The 11,064-nt window shown below is 43.7% G+C and overlaps 1 protein-coding gene across 1 annotated transcript; it reads left to right on the plus strand.

The window, feature by feature from the left end:
* Positions 1 to 465: 465 nt before the first annotated feature.
* Positions 466 to 1,576, plus strand: LOC119660889 (farnesol dehydrogenase-like). The gene is made up of 3 exons (XM_038069819.1): positions 466 to 1,137; positions 1,245 to 1,382; positions 1,437 to 1,576. The coding sequence occupies exons 1-3, from the start codon at positions 565 to 567 to the stop codon at positions 1,476 to 1,478; spliced, it is 753 nt and encodes a 250-aa protein (XP_037925747.1). The 5' UTR covers positions 466 to 564; the 3' UTR covers positions 1,479 to 1,576.
* Positions 1,577 to 11,064: the final 9,488 nt, after the last annotated feature.

An 11,064-nucleotide genomic window follows, 5' to 3' on the forward strand; every position in this document is an offset into this window, starting at 1 on the left:
TACCCAACCATATTATTGTTCTTCCTTTTCAAACTATCATAACTACTCGCTAGGAAAGGCTCAGTATTCATCTAGGTAATCCGTGTCCAATGCGTCCCTCTACCCGAACAGCCCATCCCAAACCCTCTACCATCGTTCTTCCTATTCTCCGATGATGATTGAGTTTTTTTCATTTTTTTTCTAAATGCTATTCAGCCACAACCAACATTAAATTAGTTCTTATTAGCTCAAGTTATGGCGCTTAAACAATGAAGAATGTGAAGATTTGACCTTGAGCTGCAGAGGCAAGTATCTTTTAAACTGTGTTGTCTATTAAACTAATTACTAGTTTAATTAAACTTGTCAATTGCAAAAAAGGTGCTTGCACGTGACAAAGCTTTTTCGCATGTTACATTATGGATATACTAAGAATTCTGCTAATACCCAACGGGCATCATTTGCAGATAGAGTTCATTCTGCGGCCTTCTAGCGCTTTGTATTTAAAAGAGTTTTCCTTGTCGTCAGATTCAGTCTGATCAATAAAATCTTAAGCTTCCAATCAGTTTCTCAAATTAACGGAGTAGCATGGAACGGTGGCAAAATAAAGTGGCTTTAGTAACAGGAGCGAGTGTCGGTATTGGAGCAGCGATTGCCGCGGATTTAGTAAAAAATGGTTTTATTGTAGTCGCGCTAGCTCGACGTGAAGAACGCCTTCGGGAAAATCAGAGAGCACTCCCGGAAAATTTACAGTCCCGCTACCACCCCAGAAAATGTGATGTTACCAATGAAGATCAGGTAAAGGATATCTTCGCCTGGATCGAAAGCAAGTTCGGTGGGACTGATGTTCTTGTTAACAACGCTGGTGTTGTAGCTTCGGGTGTGGAACTAATAAGCGTAGATAATACCGGCCCCATCCGAAATGTTGTGGAGACAAATATCATGAGTGTTATCTATTGCGTCCGGGAGGCGTTTAATTCAATGAAAAAACGGAACTTCGATGGCCATATTGTGATCATTAATAGCATCGCTGGGCATTATGTTCCCTTCGTACCTTTTGGCTCTTTGAATATTTATCCTCCCTCCAAGCATGCTGTGACGGCAATGGTTGAAACATATCGTCAGGAATTTGCGAATGCTGGGACGAAGGTGAAAGTTACGGTGAGGTTATTAGTTATCGAGGTTTTCAAATGAAGTTTGAAATCCTAAGATTTAATTTTATTTGAAATTTTGTGAACTCCGAGATTAATGCTTATTTCTAATTGTAGAGTATCAGCCCTGGATTTGTATTAACCGAAATATTGCCGAATATGGAAGGTTTTAGAGACGTGGGTAATCCAATTTTGAGCCCCGGGGATGTCTCGAATGCTGTATTATACGTGTTGAGCACACCGCCCCATGTCCAGGTAAGAGAATATTCTCCAAGAGGTGCAGAGATGTAAGGAAGTCTTTCTTTTCAGGTTCATGAATTGACTATAAGACCTGTGGGAGAAAAATTGTGAGGAACTAATGCATACATTAATATACCGGTGATGAAGAAATACCATGTTGTGCTACATTTACTTTCAATTTTTTATAAAAACGTTTCCCATTTGTAATATCGTATTGTTTGTATTTATTGAGACATTATGAGCAGCTTTAACTTGTTGAAAAATTTTGGCGCATAAGCCAGAATCAAGGCAGAACTTAAAGTAAGTTTTATACCCTACGATTGAATTACTCATACCCAGCACATGTTCCTAAATCCTTCATAGTAAAAATCAGAAATACAGTCGAATCTCTCTAAGTCAAATTATTCTCTAACCCGAACTTTTCGGCCTCTCATTGGCGTTCCCATCAATTTGAAATTTAAAAAAATTAAAAAGCGCTCAATCGAAATATTTTTTCTTAACTTTTGGGAAAATATTTCATACATCACAATTCTTTTAAATCGAAAGCAAAGCATCGAATTCGCGGTGCAGTTCACAAATTTTTCCATATTCATGTACATATGTGGGTGTATATTCACAAACCTCTCGCGACACAGATATTTCAATGGAAAAATAGTGCTCCCCGTAGATGTTTCAACGCTGGCCTAGTTTGTGAGCTTTCTTCTAATAAATCGACTGCCGGATTTACAATAGACCACCAAATAAAAACAAGTCGGCAAACTGGACGGTTCAAATATGAAAGGTTTTGTGTATTTCTTTTATAAATACATTTGAAAATGCATTTTTCCCATTAGTACATAGCACGTAATATATGCATATATTATATGAGAACATCCAGTTTCTTATGATATTGACATTCAAAGTCTTGAATTTGCAAGGAAGTGACAAATTGGACCTATTATAACTTTGTTAGTAATAGCGCGATTTCCACCAAACTTGGTAGGATCATGCTCTATGTGTGCCTACATCATTGCATCGTGGTGGTAAGATGAACTTTGGAGGGGGGGTGGGTGATATTGCAGCCAATTATTAAAAATTGTTTTTGTTTACACAAAACCTTAAAAGGTTCCTGCTAGATTACATGCAACGTCAATGATTCTTTTTCGGAAATAAATTCAAGGTGAGTCTTCTTCTGTTTCCTTTTCTTTTCTTCAGCATTTGTCACGTTAACAAGTGGGAAAGAAATGATCACTTTCGACCACCCGCACTCCACAGCTTTTCAATAAATGTTAGAAGTAAAACTGGCTTCAGAGTATTAATGGAGACCTTTCATTTGATACCCCACGTAACAATATTTGGTGAAAAAAACTAACACCCCCATTTGCATGTATGGGGACCCCCCTTCAATTCGACGTAAAAGGTTATTACTCACTGTATTCGTGCGCGTTCACAGTTCACGTTTTCCCAATAAATTTGGTGTCAATCGGTATAATCGCCTACGAGAATGCGTATGGACAACAGACAGACAAACAGACAGCCAATAAACCTATTTTGTATAAAACAAAACCTTAAAAAAGGACTGGGGAGAACTAGATTCTTCATGAATGGAATTTGAATATTTCAATCGAATGTCAATTATTCTTATTGATTATGACGTCAGCATCTTATTTGCATGGATTTGGAAGCAGTAAATTCGTGAGAAATTGCTAAGTTTGAATTGCTATAACTTGGGCGTTAATGGTCAGATCTCCATGAAATTTGGCATCTGTATGTGAAATGTGGTCCGCGAAATTTAGTGGTTCTAGGATGAATTTAAGGGGGATTTTCAGGTGTAGATAGGTGTGTAGGTGTGTTTGTGCAGATATCGAAATGGGACAAGCACACCTTCCTGACTTTTGTTGGATTTTTGGGTTGGGTAGTTTCCAAAAATGAGTCCTGTCTCACTTTAAGTGTCTACATTTTCATTCTTTACTAGCGCATTTTGCAATTCATGCCAAACTAATATTAGATTCCGAAAGTACTAATTGATACCTTTCATTTGATACCCTACACGACTATATTCGGTAAAAAAAAAATTTTAAATGCTCCCTTTCCATATATCGGGAGCCCCCCTTTAAATTCGACTCAAATTGATGTCACTTGCAGTATGCGTGGGATTTCATAGTTTCCATATGTCTGCTAAATTTCGTTCGGATCGGTTCAGTCGTTTTGGAGAAAAGTGCGTGTGACAGACAGATCGATTTTAAGAAAGTTTTATTTTGCACATCTTAAAAATGAATATTGAGTGTTAGATAAAATATTTCGAAACAGGTAGAAAATATAACATTAGAAGAGAAGTGGCCACAATTATAAAATCTGTGAGTAACAGTAAACCCAGTAGCTCTTCCAAGGAAATGAATCTGGAAACAGCTGAAACAAAAGGGTACATACTATATAAAAGCGGATACAGATACCGCGTTGGTAGTCATGGACAAACAGGAGTATGACAGGCGAGTATTTGAGAAACTAAATATTTCAAATTAAGACCCGATTTGATTAAACGAGTAGAAAAGGCACTGAAGGAGTGCAAATCGATTATACCAAATATGGCGCAACTTAGATTGCCTAACCCGACCCTTCCGAGAATTAGGTGCCAACCAAAAATTCCCAAAGAAGGGGAAGAAATAAAGGAAATAATAGCAGATACGAACTCTGTAACGTAGAATTGGTAATATTTACAATACCACAACAGTAAAAAACACAGTAGAAGTCGTGGAAAGATTGAAGGAGTGCCGCATAGAGGACGACGAAATCTTGGTCTCATTCAATGCAAAGGCACTAGCATCCCGATGAAAGAAGCACCGCGAAAGCTGCAAGAATGAATCAAACAGCACGATAATACTCGGGAGGGCACTACGGCGGCATCTATGTCAGAAAATTATTTTCCTTTTAAAGATAAATTTTATAAGACGACTGAAGAGATAGCGATGGGTAACTTATTATCTCCACTATTAAATGAAATTTTCATGGCAGGCCTAGAAAAGAAAATGGAACGACAGATGACGCCAGTTACGCGATGTGCATTACCTTGTGGTCATTGTAAAAGAGGGGGATAAGCAAGATATACTTGACCAAATCAACAAGTGGCACACTAATATAAAACGGTGGAATTCCCTTCCTCGACATCAAAATACTGAAGAAGAATAAAAGCTTCGAATTCAACGTATATAGGAAACCATCGAGTACACAACGTACCGTTGTCAAGACGTCTAACCACTAACACCAACATAAAATGCCCGCCTACCGATCCATGGTGCACAGACTTTTGTCTATCTTTTAGCAAAGAAAGGTTTGAATAAGGAAAGTCAGACATTGTGGATGTAGCGACTAAAATAGATTTCGGCCAACTCTAATCCATAGCTTAATTTTGAAGATGCAAGATACGAAGGAACGAAATCGCCTCATAACTTCGTTCGAAGAGAGGATAAAGATGGACACACAACGAACAAGCATAACATACGCAACGGAAACGCTCCCAGCTTTGCGACGAGCGTTCATCATCATCATCAACGGCGCAACCGGTCCAGGCCTACATTAATAAGCAACTCCAGACATCCCGGTTTTGCGCCGAGGTCCACCAATTCGATATCCCTAAAAGCTATCTAGCGTCCTGGCCTACGCCATCGCTCCATCTCAAGCAGGGTCTGCCTCGTCTTCTTTATCTACGATAGATATTGCCCTTATCGACCTTTCGGACTGGATTGTCCACATCCATACTGTTTAAGGGGAGTGGGTAGCAAAAATGGAAAAAAACATCAATTTTTTTATTAGCTGAAAAAATTCTTCAGACTGGCTCAAATCTAACGATATGTCTAAAAACCAAACACAACAACCAGAAGTATTTTAAAAATATTATTGAAGTTAATTGTTATGACCTGTGAATTAGCGGACTATGAAATCAGTTAAAACCAAGACTATTTTATATTTTAGACATCTTCTTGGGTGTTTTATCAGAATCGATATCAATGGTACACCCTCCACTCTGCAGGTATAGAAGAGAATTGAGTCAACAACTCTGATGCGAAAAATCCAAAGAAATCGATAAGAAAGCCGGGAAATATGAATCGCCACGTTCTATGCATCTCCTGAAGAATCACGTTTTTTCCGACAAATACTCCTTTTACTCGGAACCAAGTTAACTAATCGTTCCATAATTCTGCAATAGTGTAGACTAATGCCTCTTCTTTCATGGTGGAAGAAAGATTTTAAATACATTCCTTACTGACCAAGAAAAAGAGAAAAAGTAACAGTGAAGTCCTCGGTGTTTTACGCAGGTACCTCTCTTGAGACTAAATCCTACTGTCATCTTGAGACACAGGTTGATTTTGTGACCACAATCAGAGCCCCGCTGAGACTAGCGCAACGGTACCAGTCTATACCAAGTGCATGGCTTAGCATTCATACTGGTGGATGCAAGAATTACCAAAATCTCTACCGAACTATGGAGTACGGCACCCGTGTTGATACGCAACACCACGTCGAGGCCCGAAGGTCTCTTCTCGCTTGAGCACAACCACAGCCCCCATGAAACTCCCACAAGGGGGCCAACCGCAACCAACCGAGCTGTACTCAGATACGACAGGAATTCCCCTGAAGTATAAGAGTCCAGGGGCTACCTCGGTTCCCATGGTACCAGTATCCCCCTGGTAAGGTTTCGTGACCGAAGCCACTTCAGATGAGTCCCCGTGCAGACTCGGGTTTGATCGCCCTTGCTAGGCCTTGGAGCATTCGCCTACTGCATCACGGCCGGCAAGCCAATGCGATACAGCGTTTTCCGGTGCCACCACGTGGAGGTTCTCCTCGGCCACTTGGTTTTGGTTCAGAAGACAGGGTTGCCGCCTTTTCCTCCTCGCCACCTCACAGCACCAGAAAAAGGAACAAATATACGAGGTAATTTCCCATATGGATTACCGACCCGCCCACCGCAACCCATTCAGCCGGATTTTATCGACAGCCACACGGTCGTGGTACCGTTCATGGATTTCGTCGTTATGTAGATTACAGAATCGTCCATCCACACATTGGGAGCCAAAGATTCTTCGGAGAATTCTCTTCTCGAATGCAGCCAAGAGTTAGCAATTTTTCTGGCTAAGAACCCAAGTCTTCGAGGAATAGATGAGGGCTGGCAAGATCATAGTCTTGTACAGTAAGAGCTTTGACCCTATGGTGAGACGTTTCGAGCGGAACAGTTTTTGTAAGCTGAAATAGGCTCTGTTGGCTGACAACAACCATGCGCGGATTTCATCATCGTAGCTGTTACCGGTTGTGATTTTCGACCCTAAATAGGAGAGATTGTCAACGGCCTCAAAGTTGTATTCTCCTATCCTTATTCTTCCTGTTTGACCAGTGCGGTTTGATGCTGTTGGTTGGTTGGTTTTCGGTGCTGATGTTGCCACCATATACTTTTTCTTGCCTTTATTGATGTACAGCCCAAGATCTCGCGCCGCCTGCTCGATCTGGATGAAGGCAGTTTGTAGGTCTCGGGTGGTTCTTCCCATGTTGTCGATATCGTCAGCATAGGCCAGTAGTTGGGTGGATTTGCGTTTACCTCAGCATCACCGATCACTTTCTCGAGGGCCAGGTTAAAGAGGACGCATGATAGAGTATCCCCTTGTCGTAGACCGTTGTTGATGTCGAATGGTCTTGAGAGTGATCCTGCTGCTTTTATCTGGCCTCGCACATTGGTCAGGGTCAGCCTAGTCAGTCTTATTAATTTCGTCGGGATACCGAATTCTCTCATGGCCGTGTACAGTTTTACCCTGGCTATGCTATCATAGGCGGCTTTAAAGTCGATGAACAGATGGTGCAACTGTTGTCCATATTCCAACAGTTTTTCCATCGCCTGCCGCAGAGAGAAAATCTGATCTGTTGTTGATTTGCCTGGAGTGAAGCCTCTTTGGTATGGGCCAATGATGTTCTGGGCGTATGGGGCTATCCGGCCTAGCAAGATAGTGGAGAATATCTTATAGATGGTACTCAGCAACGTGATCCCTCTATAATTGCTGCAATGTGTGATATCTCCCTTTTTATGTATGAGACAGATAATGCCTCGTTGCCAATAGTCAGGCATTGATTCGCTGTCCCATACCTTGAGCACAAGTTGATGAACCACTTGGTGTAACTGGTCGCCTCCATATTTAACCAATTCGGCTGTAATTCCATCGGCTCCTGGCGACTTATGATTTTTTAGCCGATGAATTGCACGGACTGTTTCTCCTAAACTTGGTGGTGGCAGTATTTGTCCGTCGTCTTCAGTTGGCGGGACCTCCAACTCGCCGATGTTCTGGTTGTTCAGTAGCTCATCAAAGTACTCAACCCATCGCTCTAATATGCCCATTCTGTCGGAAATCAGATTTCCCTCTTTGTCTCGGCAGGATGAGCATCGAGGTGTATAAGGCTTCATCCTGCTGACTTGTTGGTAAAACTTCCGCGCCTGGTGCGGTTGCTCCCTCCACTTTTCTAGTTCACAGACTTGTTGGTTCTCCCAGGCTTCCTTTTTCCATCTATGAAGTCGCTTCTCCGCTCGACGGAGTTCGTGATAAGTCTCTGCGCGTGCCCGCGTTCTTTGAGTATGCAACATTACTCGGCATGCGGCATTCTTCCGTTCCGTTGCTAGCTTACATTCATCGTCAAACCAGCCGTTCCGACTTTCTTTGCGGCTGGGGCCAAGTATATTTGTGGCCGTATCCATGATAGCGTTCTTCAGGTGGTTGTGAAGATCATTAGTTGATGCTTCATCTCCAGGTCCTCTGTTGACTGCGGTTATTGCGGCATCCATTTCCCTCTTATAGGTGTCGCGGAGGGTTGTGTTGTGGTTGGCTTCAGTGTTCATTCTCACCTGATTGTCTGAGGGGATTCTAGGTGGTATTGTTATTCGAGCTCGGAGCACCATGCCAACGAGATAGTGATCCGAGTCTATATTGGCCCCCCTATATGTTCTGACATTCATCAAGGCTGAGAGGTGGCGGCGTTCGATCAACACGTGGTCAATTTGGTTGAAAGTGGTCCCGTCTGGAGAGGCCCACGTATGTTTGTGGACCGCTTTCCGCGCAAACCAGGTACTTCCAGCAACCATTTCGTGTGACCCTGCTAATTGAATAGTTCGCAGTCCGTTATCATTTGTTTTTTCGTGTAAGCTATGGGAGCCAACGTATCGCCTGAATACGGGCTCCTTCCCTACTTGGCTGTTAAAATCCCCAAGTATGATTTTGATATCATATCTGGGGCAGGCTTCGAGGGCTCTTTCTACTGCCTCGTAGAAGGTATCCTTCTCCGACTCTGCAGTCTCCTCTGTAGGGGCGTGAACGTTTATGAGGATTATATTTCTAAACTTGCCTCGCAAGCGCAGAGTGCATAGCCGTTCGCTTATGCTTTCAAAGCCGATAACAGCAGGTTTCATTTTTTGGCTGACTAAGAAACCTACTCCGAGCACATGGTTTACTGGCTGACCGCTATAATATATGGTGTAGTGGCTCTTCTCCAGGAAACCGGTCCCTGTCCATCGCATCTCTTGCAACGCTGTTATATCAGCCCTATATTGGGACAGGGTATCGGTTAGCTGCTTATCAGCTTCATCTCTGTACAGGGAGCGCACGTTCCATGAGAAAATGCGCAAATCGTTGTTCCTTTTTCGTTGCCGGGTCCGTCGTTTTAAAATCCGTCCTATCCGAGGCTCCTGTTGTGGCTTCGTAACAAGTTGTTTTCCGTGTAGGGTTGTCAGCCCTACCCAACCGCCAACCTGGAGGACCAGTTGGTACAATTTGTCGCGTTTTTAGGCGCGGGAGACTCGCCTTCATCCTTCTCCGTCTGCAGCTTTTCGTCAAGAAAGAGCTCCCAGCGGTCACCACGTGGAGATGGAGATAGGGTTTGGTAGTAGAGCTGTTGGTGTTGGTTCAGCAGGCATTTCCCAGGTTTTATGCTCCATCGTGGGTACCAATCCACGTTTCGCCCCGGGACCTATACTACCCTTTGACCACCTGAACTCTTATACTTCAGGGGAATTCCTGTCGTATCTGAGTACAGCTCGGTTGGTTGCGGTTGGCCCCCTTGTGGGAGTTTCGTGGGGGCTGTGGTTGTGCTCAAGCGAGAAGAGACCTTCGGGCCTCGACGTGGTGTTGCGTATCAACACGGGTGCCGTACTCCATAGTTCGGTAGAGATTTTGGTAATTCTTGCATCCACCAGTATGAATGCTAAGCCATGCACTTGGTACAGACTGGTACCGTTACGCTTGTCTCAGCGGGGCTCTGATTGTGGTTTGAAGAGGATCGTTGGATTAAGTCTCCACGACAGGTACCTACGTAAAACACCGAGGACTTCACTGTCAGCGCAACTGGTGCTCAGAGGTGGCGAAGAGGAAGATGGGGCGACAACTTTGTCGGCAAACCAAAACCAAGTGGCCGAGGAGAACTTGCCTAGTGGTGGCACCGGGAGACGCTGTACTCACTTCGGCTTGCCGGCCGTGATACAGTAGGCGAATGCTTCAAAGGCCTAATCAGGGCGATCAGACCCAAGTCTGTACGGGGACTCATCTGAAGTGGTAACTTGGTCACGAAACCTTTCCAGGGGTATACTGGTACCATGGGAACCGGGATAGCCCCTGGGCTCCCATACTTCGGGTGAACTCCCGGTGTATGTGAGTATAGCTCGGTTATTTGCGGTTGGCCTCCTAGTGAGAGTTTCATGGGGTTGTGGTAATGCTCAAACAAGAAGAGACCTTCGGGCCTCGGCGTGGTAGTGATTTAGGTAGGTCTTGCATCCACCAATATGAATGCTAAGCCATACATTTGGTACAGACTGTTACCGTTGTGGCTTGTCTCAGCGGCGCCCTGATTGTGGTCACAAAATCACTCCGTGTCTTAAAAAGGCCGTGGGATTAAGTCTTCCAGACAGGTGCTCACGTAAAACCCTCACCGACTTAACTGTCACCGCAACTGAAGCCGAGAAGGCAATGAAACGAATGAAATTGGGGAAAGTCACAGGACCTGACAAGATCGCATCTGAGCTCTGTAAAGCGAAGATTTGGGACCCAACACTGTGGATCAGTGAATTCTTTAATCGGGTTATTCAGGAAGAGAGAACACCATCTGACTGTCAAGAAAGTACCACTGTTTCAATATGGAAAAAGAAAGGTAGTCCAGCAGAGAGTAGAGTCCGAAGTGTGGTGGGTGTCTCAAAACCGTTTGGTGTCTCTGCTGGTGTTCATCAAGGAAACGCCCTTTCACCACTCCTCTTTGTTCGTGTTACGAACACCGTCCCAGGGGCATCCAACGTCCAGGGCCTTGTACACTGCTTTATGCAGATGATGTTTTTCTAGCATCACAGCAAAAATGATCTCGAGCAACTTGTCCAAAAATGGAATGATCGCCACATACAACTCGGACGATTGAATCTAAACAAAACTCAATTTTTGAAGACCGATCCTCTTGAACAGGCACAACCCATGTCAGCGGCAGTGACTTGCACTGAGCGATTTAAATATCTCGGGTCGACGCTATCAGCCAATGGAGAACTGCGTAATGAAATTGTTTCACGCATTAACGCAACCTGGATGAAGTGGCGTTCCACAGCTGGTGTTGTTTGTGATCGACGTATCAGCGAACGTCTCAAATCTGAAATTTATCGCAATGTCATCCGTCCTGTCGCCCTCTATAGTTCTGAGTGTTAGCCGACTATAAAAGA

Source organism: Hermetia illucens, chromosome 1 (genome assembly GCF_905115235.1).
Source record: "Hermetia illucens chromosome 1, iHerIll2.2.curated.20191125, whole genome shotgun sequence".
NCBI lineage: Eukaryota > Metazoa > Arthropoda > Insecta > Diptera > Stratiomyidae > Hermetia > Hermetia illucens.